Below are 27,216 nucleotides of genomic sequence, written 5' to 3' on the forward strand. Positions count from 1 at the left end.
TGTTATATAAGATTTTTGTATGAATGGTAAGAGTTCCTAGGCATCAAAATGTTGAGTTTATGTAGAAGAAATGTCCATGTTCTTGGGAGGTACATGGTGAAATATTTAGGGTTGAAGCATAATGATGTCTGAAACTTGCTTTCAAAGGTTAAAAAAAGGTGTGTATGTGTGTAGACAGAGAGAGAGAGAGAAAGTACAAATGTGGCAAAATGTTAACATTTGGTGAATCTAAGCGAAAAAAGTGTAGGGATATTCATTGTACTGTTCTTTGAGCTTTCCTATAGGTTTGAAAATTATGCAAAATAAAAAGTTGGAAGAAGCAAATCAGGAAACACTGCATTGTGGAACAGTATGTTTATCAAATTATAAGGCTATGATAATAGATTTATTTCACATTATAACTTAGACTCTTTTGGAGGAGAGAGTGCTGTTTAGTTGAGTAAGAAGCTAATTTTGGATGTGACTTTAAATACATGTGCATAATATTTTGCAGTTTCACATGTCCCATTTATTAAGTTTCATTTCAATTCAACGACATTTATTAAGCATCTACTCTGAGGAAACAGGAGTGATTGAGACACAAAGATGTCAGTCTAGTGGAGATGACATATGAAAACACATATATGCCACAGAGCATAGTAAGTGCTCTTTGAGATGGAGGATGTAAAATTTGTATGAAGTGGATATTACTGTCCCTCACCTATGTACTTAAATATCTTTTTTGATTGTTTTATGTTATTATTTTATGGACAAGGAAATAAAGTCGCAAAATGCTTCAGTGATGGACTTAGAGTCACATGGCTGGTGGGTGGCAGAGCAAAGATGTGCCACCAGGAGTTGCTTCTCCTCTGCCATTAGCAGTCCACCGCCGAGCATGGCACCCAACGGTGCTAACTGGTGCCCACTTCCCAAACTCGGTGGTGACTGCACAACTTTAATATTGATCCATTCATTCATGGCGTTTATTGAACAGCTACTACCTGCATCTGGGAAGGCCATGGAATGAAATAGATGCTGGGCTGTAGGAGCTGGAATCTCAGAGGCTTCAGCATGACGAGCTTGAGGATCAGAAAGGGCTGGCTTGTCTCACCTGCTCCCCCTGAAGGCTTTGGAAGTCAAAGTACCTCTTGCTGCACCTTTTATGATTATTATCTGCTTCATTAAAACATTATTTAAAAGACTACTTTGTACCTCCATCTAAATGCTCATCAGCAAAGTTCAAGCCATCTTTAGCTTGTTTCAGAAGCATGTGGAGAGAGGATGACAACTCAGTCCTTCTCGGTCACTTTTCCCTCCTTACCTTAACTCCCAAACGTCATTTCTCTGAAAATGCACAACTTGGCCTTTGCTTTTCTGCTTCTAGTGACTCCATTGCCTGGTTCTTTCTTGTTTCGTAAAGGGCCCTCATTTACATCCATGAGTCTCAAGTGTCACTCAGACGTGCTTTGAAGTATGTTGAGTGATCAAAGAGCAAACATAAGTCACTGATAACAGGGGTTTAACAGAAGGAGCCATTTAGAAGGCACAGCATTTAAAATTATCAAGTAGAAGAGAATAAATCCATACCTGTTGGTTTAACATGCGTGAACCCACTGTGAACCCACTCCGGAGGCCGCCTCTCAGCACCATTTTGAAGCTATACATCAAGGGGAGATTGGCTGCAGAGCTGGAGTGCTCGGCAAGAAGCCACTGCAAGTTGCACCGCAGTGGTAGGGAGAGAGAAACAGAGTCTGTCACTGCAGATGGACTCAGCAAGAACGAAAGGCAGCCTCCCAGTGTCAGGACACATAATCCTGTGCTGAGGAATCTCAGAATCAAGTTCCTAAGATGAAAATGGGAGGGAAGCATTTTGGAGTGGAAAGTCCTGTCTGGTAGGTGCTGGAAGATGAGTTGGTGGAATCCCAGAGCTTGTTAAATTAGGTCCGGGGGGCAGGTTTATGTAACATGCAGAGGGGACACACTGCGGCATGCCTCCCTTTGCTGCTAGGTGTGGGATTTTTAACTGATGTGCTGCTTTAAAGGGATCACATGTTATCGCAGAACAGGATGAAACAAAACAAAGAGAGGTTCCCTCTGAGCTACCAAGGCTATTTCATTTATGGGGATTTGTACTAGCAGAAAGTGCAGCTTTAGAAACCAATGCGCTCAAATAACCATTGAGATGTATTATCACATAGCTCCCTACCTCTGGGCTCCCTGTAATGGACTTTTAGCATAGTTGGAAATAATGATGTTTGGAACTTCTTTGACAGTTATTTTCCCCAGGATGAAACAGGTTAAATATTAAGTATCTATCAGGTTCAGTGGCATTGCTAATGATCAGTGAGTAGAATATACAAAGGTGCTGGACTTTTACACCTGCAAGATGTGGACACATTATTTCACCTCTCGAAGTCACACTTTCCTCATCTGTAAAGTGGGGTTAATAAAATCCCACTTTCATGGTGAGAATGTTTGTGAGGTGCTTGACATAGTACCTAGAACATAGTAACCATTAAGTCACACACTATTAAATATATAGGGTTTTTAGGGGACATGCTATGATTATAGGATTTTGATGGAAGAGATTAAGAATGTTTTAAATGATTCCTGTATCCAAAAATGTTCCATTTGTATTCTCTCTTACATATCTAAAAGCAGTCTTATTTTGATGTGGTCTAAGACAGATGTGCAGTCTTAAGGGAAATATATTTGTTCTGATTTTCTAAACTGGGAGTTCTTGGATTTCCTATGAATTCCTTCACTATGTAATAATGGTACATGTATTCTGGACATTATTTCTCCTTCCTTTAGGTATTGCTTTATGGTTTTCAGAGTACCTTACAATTCCTAACTAGCTTTTTTTTTGTAGCATCTTTATTGGAGTATAATTGCTTTACAATGTTGTGTTAGTTTCTGCTGTATAACAAAGTGAATCAGCTATACGTATACATATATCCCCATCTCCCCTCCCTCTCACATCTCCCTCCCACCCTCCCTATCCCACCCGTCTATGTGGTTACAAACCACCGAACTGACCTCCCTGTGCTATGCAGCTGCTTCCCACTAGCTATCTATTTTACATTTAGGAGTGTATATATGTCAATGCTACTCTCTCACTTCATCCCTTCGTCCCAGCTTACCCTTCCCCCTCCCCGTGTCCTCAAGTCCATTCTCTATGTCTGCGTCTTTATTCCTGTCCTGCCCCTAGGTTCATCAGAACCTTTTTTTTTTTTTTTTTTAGATTCCATATATATGTGTTAGCATACAGTATTTGTTTTTCTCTTTCTGACTTACTTCACTCTGTATGACAGCCTCTAGGTCCATCCACCTCACTACAAATAACTCAATTTCGCTTCATCTTATGGCTGAGTAATATTCCATTGTATGTATGTGCCACATCTTCTTTCTCCATTCATCTGTTGATGGACACTTAGGTTGCTTCCATGTCCTGGCTATTGTAAATAGTGCTGCAATGAACATTGTGGTACATGACTCTTTTTGAATTATGGTTTTCTCAGGGTATATGCCCAGTAGTGGGATTGCTGGGTCGTATGGTAGTTCTATTTTTAGTTTTTTAAGGAACCTCCATACTGTTCTCCACAGTGGCTGTATCAATTTACATTCCCACCAACAGTGCAAGAGGGTTCCCTTTTCTCCACACCCTCTCCAGCATTTACTGTTTGTAGATTTTTTGATGATGGCCATTCTGACCGGTGTGAGGTGATACCTCATTGTGGTTTTGATTTGCATTTCTCTAATGATTAGTGATGTTGAGCATCCTTTCATGTGTTTGTTTGCAACCTGTATATCTTCTTTGGAGAAATGTCTTTTTAGGTCTTCTGCCCATTTTTGGATTGGGTTGTTTGTTTTTTTGATATTGAGCTGCATGAGCTGCTTGTATATTTTGGAGATTAATCCTTTGTCAGTTGCTTCATTTGCAAATATATTCTCCCATTCTGAGGGTTGTCTTTTTTGTCTTGTTTATGGTTTCCTTTACTGTGCAAAAGCTTTTAAGTTTCATTAGGTCCCATTTCTTTATTTTTGTTTTTATCTCCCTTTCTCTAGGAGGTGGGTCAAAAAGGATCTTGCTGTGATTTATATCATAGAGTGTTCTGCCTATGTTTTCCTCTAAGAGTTTGGTAGTGTCTGGCCTTACATTTAGGTCTTTAATCCATTCTGAGTTTGTTTTTGTGTATGGTGTTAGGAAGTGTTCTAATTTCATTCTTTTACATGTAGCTGTGCAGTTTTCTCAGTACCACTTATTGAAGAGGCTGTCTTTTCTCCATTGTATATTCTTGCCTCCTTTATCAAAGATAAGGTGACCATATGTGTGTGGGTTTATCTCTGGGCTTTCTATCTTGTTCCATTGATCTATATTTCTGTTTTTGTGCCAGTACCATACTGTCTTGATTACTGTAGCTTTGTAGTATAGTCGGAAGTCAGGGAGCCTGATTCCTCCAGTTCCGTTTTTCTTTCTCAAGATTGTTTTGACTATTCAGGGTCTTTTGTGTTTCCATACAAATTGTGAAATTTTTTGTTCTAGTTCTGTGAAAAATGCCATTGGTAGTTTGATAGGGATGCATTGACTCTGTAGATTGTATTGGGTAGTACAGTCATTTTCACAATGTTGATTCTTCCAATCCAAGAACATGGTATATCTCTCCATCTGTTTGTATCATCTTTGATTTCTTTCATCAGTGTCTTATAGTTTTCTGCATACAGGCCTTTTGTCTACTTAGGTAAGTTTATTCCTAGATATTTTATTCTCTTTGTTGCAGTGGTAAATGGGAGTGTTTCCTTAATTTCTCTTTCAAATTTTTTGTCATTACTGTATAGGAATGCAAGAGATTTCTGTGCAATAATTTTGTACCCTGCTACTTTACATGAGGTTGGATCATTTTTTTCCAAGGATGGGTAGACACTCTGACAGCGTTAATCTGAACCCAGGGAAGCAGATTTTTCAAGATCAAAGAGCAAGTGTTTGAGACAAAACTGGCTGAACTTAGGGTTTTCAGTAATTGGTGTGACAATTCTTCCTTCCACAGAGAAGTAAGCAAAGGGGCTTCTTAGAGCAAAGGATAATCTCTGTGACCAAGATCAGTGGTTCTCAAAGTGCGCTTGAGAACCCATGGGATTCCCAAGACCTTTCAGGAGGTCCACAAGCTCTTAGGTCCTTTTTCCTATTACAGATCTATGGGAGGCCAGATTTTCTTCAAATACTTCAACCAAAACAACATATTACAACAAACTGAAGAAGTGGCTATGAGAATCCAGCTGTTTTCTATGAAGGCAGACATTTAAAGAGATTTAAAAAATGTAAATCAAAGCCACTCTTCTCACTATAATTTTTATGTTTTGGAAAATATAGTATTTTTTTCATAAAATATGGTATTTATGTTAACAAGTAATGGTTTATTATTTTAAATGAATTAGTAATATGTATTTTTAAAATTTCTCAGCCTTAATTTTTAATATGGTATTTCTTAATTAATAGACATAGCCCACATAAAGAAAAACTTTTTAAAGTCCTCCATAATTATTAAAAATGTGAAGGTATCTTGAGGCTAAAATTTGAGAACCAGTGTCCTAGAGATTTTGGCTTCTAGTGTCGAGTTGGGAACATTCACAATCAACTAGTAGCTCTGAGACTTTAAAAAATATATATGACTCTTACCATACTATTGTACGTGAAAAATATAAAGATGAAAATCCCTTATTTTTTTTTTCTCTAAGAAATAAAAGGATCCCACAGGGTCTGAGTACTGCCTCTCTCTCTAACTAGATGAGCTCATTGTTCAAATGGCTCTACTGGGCTAGTTAATAAGGTGGCAGAGTCTTCTTCTGAAAGTCACTGTTGAATCTCTTCCTTGGGGTTGGGGAGTGTGGGGTGGGGATAATCCTCACTTCTTAACATGTTAGCAGATTTGTTTAACACCCATGTTCATTGTCATGACCAATGAACTCATACTAGGCTCTTTGATAAGCATATAGACTCTCAGGGTTCACAAGTCAAGCCAGATATAAGTTTTGAGAGAAAGCGGTGGGAGTGGACTGCAGGGACTCCTGGGGTCCATCATGGAGGCATGTTGGGATTCAAGAGTGGGAGGATGAAGAAACTGGACCAAAGCCGCGTTTCATCTCTCCCATACCTTTGCATTGTCCTGGCCATGGGCAAAGAGTGATGAGGATGAACAAGAAAATCAGTAAGAGGGAGAGAAATCAGGAAAAGAGGGGGTGAGTGGAGCTGGCACAGGAGAAGGAGGTGCTACACTCTACCAAGCAGCCGCTCAGGTCTCAGTTCTGCAGCCGTGAGCTCTCCAAGATCTGGAACCAGGGCTGTGTCACTCCTGGGAGACGCTCAGGGCTGTACTATCGGCTCTTGCTCCTGGAAGAGCTCAGCCCACGATGATTGTTGTTTGACATCAGACTTCTCTGAATGTACAGACTTGAAGGTGCTGTGTAGGCTGGTTGAAATTCAAGGGTATAATGATTAAGATGTGACAAAAATTAATGTATAGATTCGGTGGAATGAGAAAAAATGATTATTTTGGTTTTGAGCATGATAAGCTTGAGAGGCTGCACCCAATTAGAGATGTCCAGTAGGCAGTTAGAAATGGGATCTGGATCTTGGGAGAGGTGTGGCTAGATGTGTTGCCTTGGGAACCAGCATCATATAGAGATGATGGAGGGTGTGGACAGATGCGGCGACTTGAGTAACTGTATGTCCTTTGCTTTATCAGCTTTTCCAGGTGGCCTATATTTTAATCAAATTTGCAAATTCTCCTCGCCCTGATCTTTGGGTCTTGGAAAGATCTGTTGACTTCGGAAGCACCTACTCACCTTGGCAATACTTTGCTCGTAAGTAATCTAGCCTACCATGTTATGAGGGGTTTGAATTATTGGCAGCAGATCAAGACTGTGGGTTTAAGTAGAAAATTAGTCTCTCAGTGTGGCTAGTTAGGGGCTGGTCAATTTTAACTTTCCAGGTTACCCTTGGAACATCCCTATTTCTCAAGCACATTTGCATGAATTCCAAGGATACACATGTATAACTGGAGTTGAAACACCTCTTATGATAATGGTTCTTGCTACTATTTAGGGGGAAGCAGTGTACTTATAACTGGGCCGTAGCTTCAGTCCATTTCCTTTTTTTAAATATATATATTTTAAAAATTTTAATTATTGTATTTATTTATTTTTAGCTGTGTTGGGTCTTCGTTGCTGCATGTGGACTTTCTCTAGTTGCTGCGAGCAGGGGCTACTCTTTGTTGCAGTGCGTGTGCTTCTCATTGTGGTGGCTTCTCTTGTGGAGCACGGGCTCTAAGTGCACGGGCTTCAGTAGTTGTGGCACAAGAGCTCAGTAGTTGTGGCTTACGGGCTTAGTTGCTCCGCGGCACGTGGGATCTTCCTGGACCAGGGATCCAACCCGTGTCCCTTACATTGGCAGTCAGATTCTTAACCACTGCACCACCAGGGAAGTCCCTATTTTTAAAACTATTTTATTTATTTATTTGGTGTGCCGGGTCTTAGTTGCAGCAGGCGGGCTCCTTAGTTGAAGCATGCGGGCTCTTAGTTGTGGCATTTCATGTGGGATCTAGTTCCCTGACCAGGAAGCAAACCCGGACCCCCTGCATTGGGACCGTGGAGTCTTAACCACTGGGCCACCAGGGAAGTCCAAGTCCATTTCCTTTCATGTAGAATTAGGAACTGTGCTCCATCTTTATGGATCCTGCCTTTCACATTACTTACCTTGACCTTGTCGTCTTCACTAATGAAGAATGTCTGGGTCTCTGAACCCCGTGACAAATTGAGGTGGACAGGAATTTGGCTTACAAAAGCATTGGGTTTTCCAGGAATGCTCCTTAGAGGGTAAACTTGCCTAATGAGGAATGAGGATTTAGAACCATATCTCCAAACATTTCTGTTGAAAGTCACGTGGCCTGAAATGGCTTGGTATTTTCTTTCGTGAATTAAGAATTTCATTCTAAGCTTCTGTCTAAAAATCTTAAATGCTTCTCTGTTCTTTCCCTTTTCATGTATATTCTTAAGTAAACATAAGATTTCTTAAGAGATTTACAGCAAGATGATAATATTTTATTTTACAATATTAACATGTTTCCTTCCTAGATTCTAAAGTAGACTGTTTGGAACAGTTTGGACAGGAAGCAAATAGGGCGATCACGCGAGACGATGATGTACTTTGTACTACTGATTATTCCCGGATCGTGCCATTGGAGAATGGTGAGGTAAGTAGATCTGGAAGGCCTTGAGAGATAAGACTCAGAAATGAACATGAAGATGCCACATTTTTCATAATTGTGAAACTTGCACTTTCAAGGAAATCTAACATAGATGGAAAGGAATCACATCGAAGACTCCCAGATTGAGTTTGGGTTGGAAATCTTTTTTTTTTAAATTGAGGTATAATTGACATTGCAAATTCTGTTTGAGGTCTAATTTTCCTTGGGAATTCAGGATTCTGGATTCACGGCCCACAGGTCTTGAACTCTTTTTCCTGGTGGACTATTTAGAAAGTGGGTCACTGGTGATTGTGGTGAAGATCCCTCCCACTGCTTCACAAGCACATTACCTCCCGTAAGAGTGGGGAGAGGAGGGGTTGGTGGCAGAACTAATCCCTGATCCTTTTTGGCAGGATGGGCATCATCTGTAGGGGAGAAAACAATTGCTGTCTCATTGGGGTTGCATGTGGTCCTTGTGAAGTCAGCCAGGCTGTTGTTAGGGAAGATGAGAAAAGAGAGTGGGGAAAATCAGAGAAGCATCCCATGGAGTGAGTTTCAAATGAACTTCTTTAAAGGGTGTCAGTCTCATTCTCCTTAGGTAGAGAGATCTTTCTTGAGCAGCTGTATCTAGTATCTTCCAGTGATCGGTCAGTGTTTCATGTCTCAGTAACTGGTTGGGACTTGGACTTCATCGCCTCAAGCTTTAAAACAAAACCTGGGGGACTTCCCTGACGGTCCAGTGGTTAAGACTTCACGATTCCACTGCAGGGGGCGCGGGTTCGATCCCTGGTCAGGGAACTAAGATCTCACATGCTGCGCGGTGTGGCCAAAAAAAAAAAAAAAAAATTGAAACCTGGGTTTTGTATAGATTTTTTTTTGTCCTCTTCACTGTCAACTTTATATCCAAAGGCTTCCTTTTTTCACCCTCTTTCGGGATTTTAGATTACTTTAGCTTTGTTTCTTTGATGCAGCTTGACAAAAATTGTTTCTTTATATTTGTAGATTTTAATGTTATCCTTTGAACATTTCATAGTGTTTATAGCCCCACAATGACAGTGATAGAACAAAGGGTTTGTAAATGAAATGATTTATAAAACCTGAGAGCCCAGGTTTTGAAACATCTAATGACTCAAAGAAACCAAGTAAGTGTTTTGGGGGCATGTGAGTTATTTTTAGTTACTTGCAGCTAAATTTTGATAAAAGGACTTTTTTCCCCCTCTATGTGTGTGTGGTTCTTTTAGGTTGTGGTGTCCTTGATAAATGGTCGTCCAGGCACAAAAAATTTTACTTTCTCTCACACCCTGAGGGAGTTCACCAAAGCAACAAACATCCGCCTGCGTTTTCTCCGAACCAACACTCTTCTTGGACACCTCATCTCCAAAGCACAGAGAGATCCAACCGTCACTCGGCGGGTGAGTAGTGCTTTTAAGTGCCAAGACAGCAGCTTTTGGTACCTTGTTTGCTTATCAAATTCATTGCCTCGAACTCTTTCAAGTAAACTTTATAGCCAGTAATGTCATAGGCGTAAGAGTTGTTCTTGTCTGAAATATTAGGTATAGCTTAGAAGTTTGGTGGTTAAAGACAAATCATATTCAGAGAAGATGAAAGGCAAAAGAGGACAGCCATCCTGGTATTAGTCTGCTATTGTAACAAATAATCCCCAAGTCTCAGAGGCGAACACAATAAAGGTTCACTTTTTGCTCATGTCACAGTCTAATGTGGGTCAGCAGGTGGGATTAGCTCCACAGAGTTATTCAGGGAACCAGGCTGTTTCTCTGTAGAGGCACAGCCGTCCTGTAGGACCTCAGGGTCCTCCTCTGCACCCCCTGCACCTGGTCAGCAGATGAGGGAAGAGAGAAAGAGCATAGGGAGGAACCATCTCCTGACCACAGAGCCCACTTCCATTGGCAGGAACTGGTCGTAGAGCCCTGTGGAGATGCAGGAGGCTGGGTAATGTAATCGAGCCAAAGCAGAGGGGTGTGGGCATTGGTGAGCAACAGTACTCTCCACTAGTGTTAGATGAACATCGTTTACTCTCAGTGTCAGGACGGTACCCTGTCTCCTGGGCACAGAGGGAACCAGCAGAATAAATATCCCGAGCTCACTCTTCTCCCACCCTCTGATTCCCTCCCAGTTCCTCCCAATGGTCAAACCTAACAGGAGGCCAGAGAGCAAGAGGCCCTTGTCATCCCATAAAGTTTAGCCCCAGGACAAAGGGCAGGGTGGAGAGGGGAGGAGAGTGGACCTGGGAGGGTGAATGGAAGATGCCAGCGTACCTTATAGAGTTTGGCTTCTTAGGTAGGTAAGTCAGGGAGCTGGGAAAGGAAGGGAGAGAGAAAAGTTAAGTTTTGCTACAGTTTTGAGCATTTTCCAAAAAGGCCAGTCATCTGGAGTGTAGGGGGCCTGTTTTCTGACTTTTTAAGCCCCCTTAGCTCCCTCTGAGCCGTTGTATGTAGGAACTACCACTGGATCCAAGAACGCAATTTACAAGGGCGAGCCGGGCTTTCTGATCAACTGCAGCCAGACTGCATTTCCATTCCTCCAGGTGTTTTGGAGCCTCGCCACAAATGTACCTCACCCCTTTTTTTTTGTCTTTTTAGGGTTGCAAGATTGGTACTCATATATATGTAGATTTCTTTTCACTTAGGTGAACGTAGTCTTCTCTATTAAGTAATCTTTTGTGGAGCGCATCACATATATAATCTTGACACTCCCTCCCCAGCGGTCTAGGTTGCTTCTTTAAGTGGACGAGCCAGGATACCAGGTGTCCTATCACACGTATCATGTGTGCTGGGGTGAAGGCTGATGGAGGGCTTCTCTCTTGCTGCTGCTGCCCTAACCCATGTGTAGAGAGAAATTTCTGTGGTGATCAGCATGAAAGCTTCCGAGTGTGAACTTGTCACAGAAGCCCTCCAACACTGAATTTTATCCATATTAACAAGAGGGATTGTTGATGCCTTTAGACTAAGTAAGATGTTGCCGGGAAGCTAAGACACTTAACAGCTTTCAGGGAGGAGATGAGAACAGAACCCCAACCCTGAGTGACTGTGGGGGGAGGTTTAGGATGACTAATCTCAGCAACAACAAAAAGATACAAAACCCCTCTTGTCCCTGTGAATTCACAGACTTCCTCACTGACAGATATTCTCACTGGTGGCATGACCTCAGTGAGAAAGATGATTTTACAACCTCTGAATTCCTTACTGAGTCCTGTGCCTCCTGCCAAGTCTGAGAAGTAAGGGAGCTGGCGGATGGTGCCACCTATGGTCACGAGTGGAGAGGCCTCCGCCATGCTGGAGACATGCCTTGTCCACGAGATGGCCTATGCGTATCGCTGGCCTGGTCTAGGGACCGAGCCTCAGCTGGGTCTGCAACTGTCTGGCCTTTTGGAGCTTGAACCTCTGCCTTGGGCTTTATTAACCCTGACCTAGCAAGGCTTCCGCAACTGCTAGCGGGTCCTGCCGGTCTCTGTGCTGTATCTGATCCATCTTTGTGAATATTCTCTCCTTTCCTGAAGCCTAAACACAGTAGTTACAAAATTTTTGTTATAAAAATTATGTTTTCTGGTAAAGAGATATGTCCAATTTATGGAACTCAGATTTACATTTAAAAAAAAAAGAGAAACTAGGAAGCACTTAATCCCTTTCCCAAAGGCTATAGGGTATGATTCTTTTCTGAGGTAATTTCCCTCTGTGCATTTGATTTTTAAAAATGGACAAATTCAGCAGTGTGCTATGAAATTTGATTGGGGAATGTATTTGCTTTGTAAGAAAAGTTACACCCAAACGTGGCTCCCTTTTGTGTTGATGGAGGCTCAGGAGTACAGGATGGAAGGAAGCAGGGTCAGTACAGATGTATGTCAAAGGTTAGTAAAGGAAAGTTCACGTTGGGGTTTAGTAAAACTGACACGTTCTGTTTTCTGTTCTATAGTATTATTATAGCATAAAGGATATCAGCATTGGCGGGCGGTGTGTTTGCAATGGCCACGCTGAAGTGTGCAGTACAAACAATCCTGAAAAACTGTGAGTACATTGTACAGATTTTTCAGCTTTCTATGAATAAATCTAATTGTTTCAGTAGATGTTTGCATCCTATTAAATACTCCCTAAGTTCCTGCCCGCAACAAGAATGTTGCAATGTCAACAAGTAGGTGATGTGTATGTCTCCCCTCCTCCACCCCAAACTTCCCTCTCACCTGCAACCAGCCCATAGCAGACATAGTTAATCAATCACAGCACTCTATGCATGATCAGGTACAAAGCCACCCAAACCCCCTTCCCCCACCCCTGCTCCAGACACTGCCCCAGGCAGCCACAAATAATTGAGTAGATTTGGCAAGAGAAATAATATTTGTTTGTCATCCCTGGTCTAGTGAGATCAGGGGTATATGTTTTCATATCCTTTTTCATCTTTAAAATTGTGGTGAAGTGCACATAATATAAAGTTTACCGTCTTAACCATTCTTAAGTGGGGGTGGTTTAAGTTCACTAGTGTTCAGTACACTCACATTGTTGTGCAGCCAAGAACTCTTTTCGTCGTGCAGAACTGAAACTTTGTACACATTAAACAGCAGCTCTGCATTCCCTCCTCCCAGCAACCCCAGGCAACACCATTCTACTCTATGAATTTGACTACTCTAAGTGCCTTGTAGAAGTGGAATCACACAATCTTTGTCTTTTTGTGACTGGTTTATTTCACTTAGCATACTGTCCTCACTATAGCACGTGTCAGAATTTCCTTCCTTTTTAAGGCTGAATAATATTTCATTATATATACACCACGTTTTGCTTACCCGTTCATCTGTTGATGGACACTTAGGTTACTGCCATCTTTTAGCTATTGTGAATAATTCTGCTATGAACATGGGTGTAACACTGTTTTGCTTTTAATTGAGGTATATTTCACATACAGTAAGATGCATGGATCTCAAATATTAAGTGTTATGCAATTGTATACACTCGTGTTATCACCTTAGAAAGGATACTTTGAAGGGCTGGAAATTACCAGACGCTGGATATAGTAATGATTGTCTCTCAATGTTTTATTTAAAGTCTCCAATTCCACATGAGCAGCATTTACCAGGGGTACATTTTACTGTTAGTCAAATTCTGGTTTGTACATCATAAGGCCTAGCTTCATAGTCAGGCAGAGGTGCCAGCTACCAACTTACGTGGTAAGTTTGTGGCGCCCTTCTCCCTGTCTAGAAACAATCCCTAAGGCTGTCAGCCCTCCTTCAGGGATCAGGTGGTGCTCTCTGAGATAGCAGTGTGAATCCATCAACTGACTAGCCCTTAATCAGCAAGGAGCTTATTAATGATTAAACCATCGCTGCCATGTAGACTCCTGAAGGGTAGGCCGTAAGGCACTAGAAGCCGGGTCAGGGAAGACCTGAGTTGGAACGAGAGGGGAGAAAAGAGGTCACTCTTGGTCCCTGAGCCTGAGGTAAAGTGGTGCCACCTGGGAGAGGAGGAGAAGTCATCGGAGAGGGGTTGAGCTTCCCACTTGGAAGAGCTGCCGAGCCCCATGCCCTTGGCAGACCTGGGGGGTTCTGCACTGAGCAGTTTATTGCTCCCAGCGTGTGTGAGTGGAGAGGCTGTCTCCCCACCCCTCAGTGAAAGGCTCAGTTTGCCACTGGTCTATATCAGCACGACTGCCTTGCCTCCCCCTGCCTGTTGTGACCTGCACAAATGACTCATGGAGGCCTCCATGAATAGGAAAACATCTTATATTGAAGGGGATTCAGTGACAGTGGAGGGAACCATGGCTGGACAATCAGAAATCAAGCAGAACCTATGATGAGGCAGAGGAGGATTTAATCAAGCATGGGTACCATGCTGACTTTGATGTATGGAAACATGGATGGATCACAGGTTTAATTCTGAGCCTCCTGGCAGTCAACTCAAAAAGGGAGACCTGCTCAGTTTCATATTTCACTATGATCACAATCTAAAAAGTAATCAGTTGTGTAGGAGAAGATGAGTGTTGATGCTAGGGCCAGATGAGAAATCTACCTGGAGGTGGATGGAGTGGCCATTGTGAAGAGAATTCTCCAGTCAACAACATCTTCAGTAACATCCTTACAACTGATGCAAGGACAAATTTTCTACATCAACCATCACCCTGGGCTGAGAGTCAGAAAAAGCAGTTATTTGGGAGTGACAATATGATTCAGACAAGTTCCCAGCTCTGTTTTCTTTTTCAATGCTCAATGTGAATCTCCCTATAAGAATAGATGGACTCCACAATAAACCCCTCCTCCAAAAAAAAAAAAAAAAAAAAAAAGAGCATTAGGACTATATGTTCTTCAAGCAATTTCCCCTAAATATTCTTTCAGTTCAGCTTGCAAATACGTCATTGGCAATGAGCTGAAGTTGCATCTCTGACAAAAAGCCCGTTTGGACTCCAGCTGTTCTGTGCTGCCAGTTAAATCTATGTCCATTTGCTTTAACGGGGAGCTGAGTAGGGAGAGGGAAGACACCTTCCCGTAGGAGCATAACCATCCCACCTCCCCTCAGAAGAGTTGAGGGGATCCCCATGGGCACAGCCAAGAGTCTTCTTAGACTGTTTTGAATCCTCTTTCAAGCACAGACGAATGGAAGCTCAGAGCTTGGAGTTCTCATCCAACGCCATGGCTACAATGATTTCATTTTAGCTCAGAAACGTTCTAAGGCAGGTGTATAGTTCTTTGAATGTCGATTTTTGTCTTTACCCCATTGCCTTGTTGAGTAATCTGAGCTTTGGTTCCTGTGATGGGAGCTGTTTGTTGGAGCTGGCATGGACTCTTGGAGCAGGGTCCCCTGAGATCTTGTTAGTAACTGTCTCTTGGATTTGGTGAATCTCTGCACCAGACCCCAGGTTGAAAGTAAGAAACCTGACCCATCTCACAGGACTACTCTAGATTTTTGTGAAGATGTTGATATTCAACACACCTCAGTACACTCAGCACTTGCTTGCTCTTGTGTTGATTTATTGATATATAACATAATAGAGAAGAAACAGCTGGGACTTCGGAGTCAGACAAACTTAAGTTAGAAATCTGGCCCTCGGTTTATCATCTCCTGACCTTTGGCAAGTGTTTAAATATCTCCGGATCTTAGTGTTTCCACCTGTAAAATGGAGATAATAAGCGGGATCGGGGGACTTGAAATAACGTATGCAAAGTGCTTTGTTCTCATAATCACTCAATGGTACCATGGGTGACCATGATGACTCAGTTTTTCACACAGGAGCAACTGATCTTATACTTCAGTTAAACGAACAAACAACTTTTCAGTAACTGAGATGTGCTTTGCTACATGCCCAGGTTTCGGTGTGAATGCCAGCACCACACCTGTGGGGAGACATGTGATCGCTGTTGTGCAGGGTACAATCAGAGGCACTGGCGGCCTGCCACGTGGGAGCAGAGCAATGAGTGTGAAGGTGAGTGCTGGGGGAGGGGTGCTAGGAAGCGAGGCCCCACCCATGGTCCCCATCCCCCCATCTCTAAGGACTGATGCAGTGTCTTCCCCACGCTCATGAAGAGGGCGAGATCATGTCAGTCTTAGGGACTCAGAACTGTCTGATGCAGCAAATCACTCACAGACTGGAGGTAACAGTGCCCCACTCTAAACTCAGATACAAATATGAGAACAAAAATAACAACAATAATGCTCGTTAATATATATTAAGCATTCACTATATGCATATGCAAGGATTGGGCTTTGACAATTGGCCTTTCTTTTTTTTTAAATTAATTAATTAATTAATTAATTAATTAATTAATTTATGGCTGTGTTGGGTCTTTGTTTCTGTGCGAGGGCTTTCTCTAGTTGTGGCAAACGAGGGCCACTCCTCATCGCGGTGCACGGGCCTCTCACTATCGCGGCCTCTCTTGTTGCGGAGCACAGGCTCCAGACGCGCAGGCTCAGTAATTGTGGCTCACGGGCCCAGCTGCTCCGCGGCATGTGGGATCCTCCCAGACCATGGCTCGAACCCGTGTCCCCCGCACCGGCAGGCAGACTCCCAACCACTGCGCCACCAGGGAAGCCCGGCCTTTCTTTTTAGCAATCTAAAATGTGTTGCAGCCACTATTAAACTGTAAACCCTTATCATTTCTTAGGATGTGATACTGGATTGGAATCCTAATTATTCTGAGGACCGAGATTCAGAGAAGGTGGTGAGATTGATGTCTAAACAGAGAGCTGGAAGTATTGAGGGAATAGGGCTGAGGGGGATGCAGGATGGAGGGGACCAGAGAAGGAAGGAAGAGGAGAGGCTGCTTTTAATTATGGGCACAATATAAAGTAAGAAAACTGTTATTTAAACAAACAAGCCCATGACATCCAACTGAAGATTTTCTTTTAAACCCATCTTCTTAGAAGGCCATATATTTATTCCAATTGCTGGAAACATTTTTGTAACTTTTAGTTATTGGCTTTGGAGACTGTGGCCTATTTTTTCTGAATATTCTTAGCATTTGAAGACGGATTTGCTTTTTTGAAATGACCAAAAGGCGTTTGGATCCAGGTTTGTTGAACTAGATGTGTAAGAAAGAATCCATTGTTTATAATTTCTGGCCAAATAGTTCTTGTAACTTTAGGAGATAAGACTGATGATCTCTGTGACCAGCAAAATTACTTAAAATGCATTTCCAGTGGGGAATTCTGAGCACGCTTCGAGAGATGCTAACATTGTTGGAAGGTGTTGCCGAAGGTGAACGCTCAGGTGATCTCTAGGTCCAGGTGGTTACCCGGATGGCCATTCTCACTTTATAGTCATAGTTAACAGGTTCCTTTGCAGTGAATTCCCGACTCCTCACCCCTAGATAATAGGGCCCCGAAGAGGGAAAAGTAATAATCAGGGGTTGTTTCTTCCAATACTTTCAGGTGCTCGTTTAGGATACTTTGATTGAATAAGTGTCATCACATGAATTCCAACATTCATCGTGTGGTTAGTTTTCCAGACTGATGGAACCACTCAGTGAATGACAACGCTTTACTCCAACACACATATGACAAATTTTAAATAATTTCCTTCCATAAGTTTTTAACCTTTTTACACTTACCAAAATGGTTAAAAATTATAAACAGCCTATGGAAATCAGACCTGTTAAGATATTTGTTAGATGCTTTCTAAATTCCATTTGAGTTACTGCAATTCAAAATAAATAGACTTCTTAAGAAATAACTGACGTAGTAAATGTAAATGCTTAGAATTTTTTAAAAAATCATGGCACCACTGAGGAAATGAAAATAAGAAAGGGCTCAGCCTGTTAAAAACAGGGTATCTTGAAAATCTAACCCTAATAGATTTATCCGAGAACTTGATTAAAACACATAAATTCCTAGAAAGACTTGGAAAATTGGATCTAGGTGGAATGTAGTGAATATATATTCTGCCTAAGAGAGAATGAGTGTTTTACTTGTTAGATCTTTTTTCATCTTGGCAATGATGAAAATCCTAAATGGGTTTTAAATCATATTTTCTAATTTTAGAAGCATCATACGTTACTTGTAGATAACTTGGAAAATTTTTTTTTTAAAAGTAAAATCATTAATACTTTTACTACCCAAAGAGAACCACTATTAATATTTTGTTAAGTATTTTAGTGTTTTTTTCATGCATACTTTAAATGCTCAAGGGTATATTATTTATATAATTTTATATGCTGAGCTTTTTCACTTGATATTTTTAAATATTTTCCCATATCATTAAAAACTCTTTGACATCTTTTTTTTTTTTTAACTTTGGGTTTATTTATTTATTTATTTATTTATTTATTTATTTATTTATGGCTGTGTTGGGTCTCCGTTTCTGTGCGAGGGCTTTCTCTAGTTGCGGCAAGTGGGGACCACTCTTCATCGCGGTGCGCGGGCTTCTCATTGTCCTGGCTTCTCTTGTTGCGGAGCACAGGCTCTAGACACACAGGCTCAGTAGTTGTGCCTCACGGGCTTAGTTGCTCCGTGGCATGTGGGATCTTCCCAGACCAGGGCTCAAACCCATGTCCCCTGCATTGGCAGGCAGATTCTCAACCACTGCGCCACCAGGGAAGCCCTTTGACATCTTTTTTGATGGCACATATTCAATAGTATTGTCATTCTCTGGATTCAAGTGTATCTAAAAAGTGTTTGAGTACTTACTGTGTGCTGGGGACGATGCTCTATTACAGACAAAACAGGAGCAGTTCTTGACTTCATAGAACTGACAGGCAAGCAAATATACTGTTGTTTGCTTAGCCATTTCCCTATAATTAGATGTTAGGATTATTTCCAATTGATCACTATTATAGATAGTGCTGGGATGAAAGGCTTAGGGTGTTGACTGGGAATAGGTTTTGGAGTCACAGAAAGACAAGTGAGGATTCTGCCTCTCTTACTCGTGAAGTCTGTGACTATGTGCTCATCCCTTAACCTCTCTAAGCCTCAGCCTCCCCATCTGGGCTACAGGCATAATAGCACCACCCTTAGAAAGTTATTGTGCAGATTAAATGAGATAATGCATGTAAAATGCTTTTCACAGTGTACCAAGAACTCAGTTATTCTTATTTATTTATTTATTTATTTATTTATTTATTTATTTATTTATTTATAGGCTGCCTTGAGTCTTAGTTGTGGCACGTGGGATCTTTGTTGAGGCACACGGGATCTTTTCTCGTTGCAGTACGTAGGCTCTTTGTTGTGGTGCGTGGGCTACTCTCTAGTTGTGGAGTGTGGTTTTTCTCTTCTCTAGTTGTGGCGCGTGGGTTCCAGAGTGCATGGGCTCTGTAGTTTGTGGCAATGCAGGCTGTAGTTGAGGTGCACGAGCTCAGTAATTGTGGCACTCGGGCTTTAGTTGCTCTGCGGCATGTGGGATCTTAGTTCCCTGACCAGGGATCGAACCTGCATCCCCTGCATTGTAAGGCGGATTCTTTACCACTGGACCACCAGGGAAGTCCCTCAGTTATTCTTGACATTAGCAGTAGTAGTAATATTCTCTTTGTGCATAAAGCTTAATTGGCATTTTGGTTTATCTTAATTTGTAATTATATATCTTATTTTTTAAAAAAGAGAAACCTCTCCCACTTAATATCAGATGGAAGAAGGTATAAATTGCATATGATTATAAGTGGGTCTTTGTGTAAAACTCCTCCAAATTTTCCACTGGGGGTATCCCTGGTGTTCCAGAATAGACTTTCTTGTAGCTCAGTGAGCAACAATACTCTCTGGGGGAATTTACTAAGGGTCTCATAGTCACGATGGAGTACTAACTTAGAATGCTCTTTTTTCAGCATGCAACTGCCATGGCCACGCCATCGACTGTTACTATGATCCAGAAGTTGAGAGGCAGCAGGCAAGCTTGAATAGCCAAGGCATCTATGCAGGTGGAGGGGTCTGCATTGACTGTCAGGTGAGGCACTATTTAAGTCAAAGTGAATGTGTCACAGTAGGAAATGAACACTCAGTAAGCCCTGCTCTAAAAAGATGTCAAGAAAGTGATATGCAATTCTAAGGATTTTCTGACGCCGTTTCTCCACTTTTGTACACAGAAAGCTTGGTTAGCTAGATGTAATTTAGGGAAAATGGACTGAGGCATGTTTGTCCAAACTCCATTGGTTAGATTCTTCATTTGGGTCTTTGCCTAAATGGAGGGGAGAATTCCTGGCTGTCATCCTGACTGCTATCCATCTTATCTTAGAAAGGCTCTAAGATAGGAGGGCAAATAGGTATCAACTTCAGTGCTGACTCTAAATCCTGTTTTCAAATGGATTCTGAATCTAGAGGAAGTATATCATGATCAATTAATGATGTCTGCTGTTGACACTAAATAAGAAAAATGGATTTTTCATCCCTCTTATAAGGACGATTGGGTTCACTGGAATTTAGGTAAGAGGAGTGTATGGCAGAGGAGGGTATATGTATATCTGCCTTGAGATATTCATTAAAAATTGTGTAAAATGTTCATGAGTTTGGTCTATATTGTCATTCTGTCTTGTGTGCTTTTAGAGTGATGTTTTGTTAACGTTGCCAGTAAGGAGGCACTCTTTACGTGAGATGCCCATTTATGTGGAACCAGGGCTACACACCCTTAGAGAGACCCACCATTCTCCACCTGTCCCCCACTCCACACATTTTATATCATCTGTCACCATAGTTAATTAAAATACAAGTAAATGTAAGTCATAGGTTTGTTACAAATCACAGGGTTTCACGGATAAGTGAAAGATCCCAGGATCTTCTTAAAGCTATGCATTGCAAGACCTTCAGGTGATTTGCATGCACATTAAAGTTGCAGAAGCACTGGACTGTCTGCAATCTGATGAAGGGTATTTATGAAAACCCTACAACTAACATCATATTAGTGATGAGATATTGAACTCTTTCCTTCTAAAGACTGGGAACAAGGAAGGATGCTTGCTTTCACCACTTTTGTGAAACAGTGCCCTGGAGGTCCTAACCTCTGCATAAGACAAGAAAAAGAAACAAAAGGTATTAAGATTGGAAAGGAAGAAGTAGAACTGTTTCTATTTGTAGATGACATGATTCTTTATGTAAAAAAGCCTAAGGAATGTACAAAATAATTACTAGAACTAATTGAATTTAGTAATATTGCAGGATACAATGATAGTATAGAAAAACCAGCTATATATACTAGTAGCAAACAATAGGAAAATGAAATTAAAATTCAATTAAAAATAGTATCAAAGAACATAAAATGCTTAGGAATAAATTTAGCAAAAGACATGCAAGACCTCTATATTAAAGCTAAAAAAACTTTTCTGAGAGAAATCTGGAAAGACGAAATAAATAGAAAGATGTAATATATTTGTGGATTGGAAGATTCAGTATTATTAAGATACCAGTTCTCCCCAAATTGCTCTACAGAGTTAATGCAGGTTCTTTTTTTTAAAAAGAAGTTGACAAGTGGATTCTAAAATTTATATGATTATGTAAACGACCTAGACTATCCAAAGCCATCTTGAAGAAACAGAATAAAATTGGAGGACTTATCTTACTTCAAGATTAACTATAAAACTATAGTAATCAAAACATGGTGCTATTGACATAAGGCTAGAAGAATAGATCAATGTAGCAGAACAGGGAGCACAGAAACTGACTCACACGTGGACATTTTATTTTATTTTATAAATTTATTTTATTTAATTTATTTTTGGCTGCGTTGGGTCTTCGTTGCTGCCCATGGGCTTTCTCTAGTTGTGGCGAGCAGGGGCTACCCTTCGTTGCGGTGCACGGGCTTCTCTTTGCGATGGCTTCTCTTGCTGCGGAGCACGGGCTCTAGGTGTGCGGGCTTCAGTAGTTGTGGCTCGTGGGCTCTAGAGCGCAGGCTCAGTAGTTGTGGTGCACAGGATTAGTTGCTCCGTGACATGTGGTATCCTCCCGAACCAGGGCTCGAACCCGTGTCCCCTGCATTGGCAGGCGGATTCTTAACCACTGCGCCACCAGGAAAACCCCTGGACATTTTATTTTTGATAAAAGTACCAAAGCAATCCAGTGACAGGGGGTGGGGAGAGAAGAGAAAAGTCCTTTCAACAAATGGTTCTGGAGTAACTGGATTTATATGGGAAAAAAATTAACTCTGACCCCGACCTCAAATCATACACAAAAACTAAATTGATATGGATCAGACCTAAAGTAAAGTTAAAGCTTTTGAGAAAAATAGAGGCAGATATCTTTGTGATTCGAGGATGAACAGTTTTCTTAGTTCATAGGAAGCAATAACCATGAAAAATTGACAAATTGGACTTCATCAAAATTAAAAACTTCTGCTCACAAAAGACACTGAAGAAAATGAACAGGCAAGCCATGAATGGGGAGAAAATATTCAGAAAACATAAGTCTGACAAATGGTTGGTATCCAGGATACACAATATAAAGAACTCCCGCAGCTCAATAATGAAAAGACAAATAACCCAATACAATTGCAAACGCTTTGAATAGCCACTTCACAAAAGTGGATGTATGGGGGCTTCCCTGGTGGCGCAGTGGTTGAGAGTCTGCCTGCCAATGCAGGGGACACGGGTTCGCGCCCTGGTCTGGGAGGATCCCACATGCCGCAGAGCAACTGGGCCCGTGGGCCACAATTGCTGAGCCTGCGCGTCTAGAGCCTGTACTCTGCAACAAGAGAGGCCGCGATAGTGAGAGGCCCGTGCACCGCGATGAAGAGTGGCCCCCGCTTGCCGCAACTAGAGAAAGCCCTCGCACAGAAACGAAGACCCAACACAGACATAAATAAAAAAAAAAAAAAAAAAAAAAAAGTGGATGTATGAATGGCCAATAAGCATACAACAAAGGGCTTAACATCATGAGTCATCAGAGAAATGTAAATTATAGTTACAATGACTTACCCCCAATTTTGGTGAGGATGTGGAGCAACCGTACCTATCATGCATTGTTGGTGTGAGTGAAAAGTGGTACAATCACTTCAGGAAAATATCTGGCAGTTTTTAAAATATAATTAAACATACACCTACACCATGACTCACAAATTCCACGCTTAGGCGTGTATCCATGAGAAATGGAAGTGTGTTTACAAAAAGTTTATAGCAGCTTTATGCACAATAGCCCCAAACTAGAAATAGCCCTGGTGTCCTTCAGTAGTAGAATGGAGGAACACACTCTGGCATTTTTTTTTTTTTTTTTTTAAAGAAATTCACGTTCTTTTATTTTTATTTATTTATGACTGTGTTGAGTCTTCGTTTCTGTGTGAGGGCTTTCTCTAGTTGCGGCAAGTGGGGACCACTCTTCATCGCGGTGCGCGGGCCTCTCACCATCGCGGCCTCTCTTGTTGCGGAGCACGGGCTCCAGACGCGCAGGCTCAGTAATTGTGGCTCACGGGCCCAGTTGCTCCGTGGCATGTGGGATCTTCCCAGACCAGGGCTCGAACCCGTGTCCCCTGCATTGGCAGGCAGATTCTCAACCACTGCGCCACCAGGGAAGCCCCCTCTGGCATATTTATACAGTGGAACACCAATGGGGAAGCAACAAACTATTGATGGTGCAACAACATGCAAGAATCTTAACAGCATCGTGTTAAGTGAAAAAAGCTTTCCCAAAAAGAATACCGATAGTATGAAGACCATTTAGATGAAATTTTGGAACAGGCAAAACTAATCAATAGTGGAAAAAATCAGAACTGTGGTTGACTGTCGGAGCTGGTGGTGGGGATTGACTGGGAAGAGGCATGGGGACACTTTCAGGGATGGTAATATTGTTCTGTATCTGATAGACATCTGGGTTTCACAGATATATGCATTTGTTATAACTCAGTGAATGTACAAGAGTTTTGCCCTTGTGTATAAATTTTATACCAAAAGAAAAAAACTGAACAAACATTAAACTCCAGTTAATTATATGCATAACTTTAGCTATGCATATAATTAACTGGAGTTATTATAATAACAGTTAATAAACAGTTAATATAAATAGCTGAAGTATTTTGGGGGACGGTAACTGATATCTGCAATTTATTTTGAAATGCATAAATAAGATGGATTAATGGATGGATAGAAGAATGAGTAGATGGATAATTATGTGAAAAAACAAGTATAGTAAAATGTTAATGGTACACTCTAGTAGAGGGGGTATAGGTGTTTATTGTGAAATTTGAATTTTTTGGTCATAAAATATTGGGGGAAAGAGCAATGGAAGAAGGCAAGGAGCACAACATTTTTGGATTGACTCCTTGATTCCTTTCTGTTTGATAAAATATTTTTGCTCTTAATTAATGTTGAAGATTACCCATGTTATTTGAGATGATGCTTGAAGATACTTTATCTCCATTAACTAAAACAGAGTCTTTAGCTTCTTCCATGGAGACACGACTTCTAATCTAAGTCTTGAACTGTTTGTGTCCCTAATGTGTTCATCTCACTACTTCCAAACATTTGTTTTTCTCTCTCTTTCACACACACATACACACACCACACAAAGCTAAGTGATGGGATCAAGAAACAGACGGAGCACATATGGCTACGTTCCCTTCTGCAACAAATCCTACAAAATGACAGGAAAGATACCAAACAAGCAAAATACTCTCTCCTTCCAGAATCCACAATAGCATGAAAAATGAGAAAGAGTGTTATCAACAGACCAGCAGTTTCAAGAGATTCCTGAAAGATAGAAAGCAGAAACAGATACATGCAGGAGAACACAGCTGTGATTATTGGAACAATTTGGAGGTACTCCAAGTGGCAACAGATAGAAGAAATTAACTGTGGAGCTACATTTAAACCTATAAAACATTATTGAAGTTTATAAAAGAAGACCTATATGGAAAGGCATAATATGTTTCCAGACTCAGTATTATAAATACACCATTTTTTCAAAACCAATCTATAAATTCAGTGCAATTTCAATCAGATTTTTAATGAAGATTGACAGACTGATTCTAAAGTTCTTATCAATAAAAGAATATATGAGAATAGATAAGTAGCTTAGAAAAGATGAACAATGACGGGAGAAATTTGTCTTGCGAGATATCAAAATATACCGTGAATCTGTATTAATTGAGTGTGGACTCAATGCAGGGATAGATAGTTCAATAGAACCTAATAGAGAATTTAGAAACAAATTCATGCAGATATTAAAATTTGGTTTGTGGTAAAATTGGCATTTCTGATGGAAGAGAAAGATGGATAGTACATAAATGATGTTGAATAATGGGCTCTTCATTTGGGGAGAAAATGTAACCCTATCTTATGCCATATACAGAGGGACATGGGGAGTCTTGCACAGGAAGGGAGGAGAGCGGGTGCAACTACAGCAGGGCAGATGGTTTGGTGAGCTACGTGGTGATGCTTCAAGATGAAATTTGAGTTTGCTGGTAGAACACGCATACCGTACAGCAAGGTCTGCCTATCAGAAACCCAGCTACCTTAGTCACTTCAGGCCGTTATAACAAATATACCATTGACTGGGTAGCTTACACAATAAACAGTTATTTCTCGCAGTTCTGGAGGCTGTGAAGTTCAAGATCAAGGTGCCAGCACATCCAGTGTCTGGTGAGAGCCCTCTTCCTGGCTGGCTGATGTTGACAATGTCGCCATTGTCTTGTATTCTCACATGGAGGAGAGAGAGAGAAAGGAAGGAAGCTCTCGCTGTCTCTTCTTATAAGGGCACTAATCCCATCATGAGGGCTCCATCCTCATGATCTGATTACCTCCCCAGGCCCCATCTCCAAATACATTGGGGATTAGGCTTCCACAAATGAACTTGGGGGGAACACGAACATTTATTCCATAACACCAGCTAACCTGACTGTTTCCTGCCTTTTCTGTGCAGTGCTGGTAATGGGAGAATGATGAAATCTCTGCCATCAGTCTGGGCAGGTGACAGGAAGTGGAAACATCACAGGCAGGCTGGGCCTGGGGACTTTCAGGTGGCCAAGCAGCCAGCATGTAAGAGCCAGATCGTCATCCTGCAGGGCACGTGGTTGTCAGAGATGGCTGTTTTCTCACGTAGTATTGATTTTGCTTTTGTTTCTTAGATTTACTATTTTAAGTGTTGGTTTGGGGGTATGTGACATTTTAAATAGGGTGGTCCGTTTTCTGGGATATGGCATTTGAGTAAAGACCTGAAAGAAGCGAGAGAATGGACCAGGCATCTGTCTGGGGGACAGCTTTCCAGGTGGAGGGGACGGCAGGGCAAAGGGCCTTGAGAGGGAACAAGGGGCCCGCGTGGCTGGAGGGGAGTGAGCAGGGCTAGATGTGTCAGAGAGGTCACAGAGGCCAGATCACTTTGACCTTCAGATGGAATATCAGACGGGGTCTTCCCAGGAGAGTGTGGCCAACGAGTGGACTAGCCAATAGTCTCGCTGTACTTGAGGTTCACGGAAGTAGAAGTCAGCAACAGTGTTGTAGGTGTGGTCAAGGAATTGAGGGAAAGAGAGAGAGTCAGAGAGAGATGGGGTTTAACTGAAGATTGAAAAGCATGTAGGAAAAGTTTTGCTTGGAGGAATTAGGACCTGAGAATTATCAGAGCAGGGCCTGAGGTTTCTAGGTGGGCGTTCCTTAGAAAGCCTCTCTAGATGGTGCCAAGGGAAAAGGAGTAGGTGGGGGTGGGCTTACCTCCTGCACAGATCCCATCGGCGCCCACCCCACTCTTTAGCTTGGGCAACCGAGGCTTTCTCATCTCGTGCTGTGTTGTACATATGCAAATTCAGACACCCACTCCTCCTGGCAAGAGTGCTTCCTAGGTACCTCCCACGTTGAAATCTGGAGCCACTACTGTCCTTGAGTCTCCGTCTGGTATTGGTCCAACCATGACCTTGGTGTCCATGGATAAGTGGTGTATCTTGCCCTCAGGTGGTGCGGGTCCTAGAGAACCACCCAAAACTTGAAGGCAAACTACAGGTATTCTTAGGGTGATTTGTTGCTGTTCTTTGTGTTTCAAAAATATAACTTCTTTGTGGCAGGTGCTTCATTAGACAAACCTTGTGGTAAAGCGGAGAACCCAGGGTACCCACTTGAGAGAACTTTTTCTCATTTCCTACTCCAATGGGAAAAAAATTGGGAGCCAAGGTTAACCTGATGTCCTCTGTGTATTATAAGCCACAGTGGCAAACAACAGAGTTGAGAGGTTCATTGGCATTTGATGGAAGGGAGGGTGGACTACAGCTGTTTCCTGTTTGTCCGAGATGTTTATGCATGTAAACCTTAGGTCAGAGAAGTGGCCAGTATGGTTTTAGACCTCAATGTTAACGTGAATTCAGATTTTAGCCCGCAGGACAAGGAGTGGTAATAAATAAAAGTCTGTAATTAATAAAATCATCTAAAGGGGTAGAGGATACAGAAAGGGTCTTTGTTCTCCTCTCTGTGTTTCTATGCAGACTCCTTTTGAGTCAGTGTGTTATATTTGTTCTTTTTAACTTCCTATTGCCTTTCCTTTCATTAGTGAAAGAACACTGTCCTTCTAATTGTTTCCAAATTAGAGAGAGAGAGAGAGGTGGAATTGAGCTAGATCCATGGTATATAGTTCTTGGAAATTGATGATGCATGTTGGGTAATTTGATTTTCTGGCAA

General features: G+C 41.6%; 1 protein-coding gene across 1 annotated transcript in view; it reads left to right on the forward strand.

Annotated features, from left to right (window-relative positions):
- The window catches only part of LAMA3 (laminin subunit alpha 3), a 238,643-nt gene that overhangs the window by 50,494 nt on the left and 160,933 nt on the right, over positions 1-27,216 (forward strand). Inside the window, 6 exon segments of the mRNA XM_036874222.1 lie at positions 6,723-6,840; positions 8,110-8,228; positions 9,464-9,634; positions 12,153-12,244; positions 15,526-15,641; positions 19,468-19,586. Coding sequence (XP_036730117.1) covers positions 6,723-6,840; positions 8,110-8,228; positions 9,464-9,634; positions 12,153-12,244; positions 15,526-15,641; positions 19,468-19,586 — 735 coding nt within the window.

Source organism: Balaenoptera musculus, chromosome 14, assembly GCF_009873245.2.
Source record: "Balaenoptera musculus isolate JJ_BM4_2016_0621 chromosome 14, mBalMus1.pri.v3, whole genome shotgun sequence".
NCBI classification, from domain to species: Eukaryota; Metazoa; Chordata; class Mammalia; order Artiodactyla; family Balaenopteridae; genus Balaenoptera; species Balaenoptera musculus.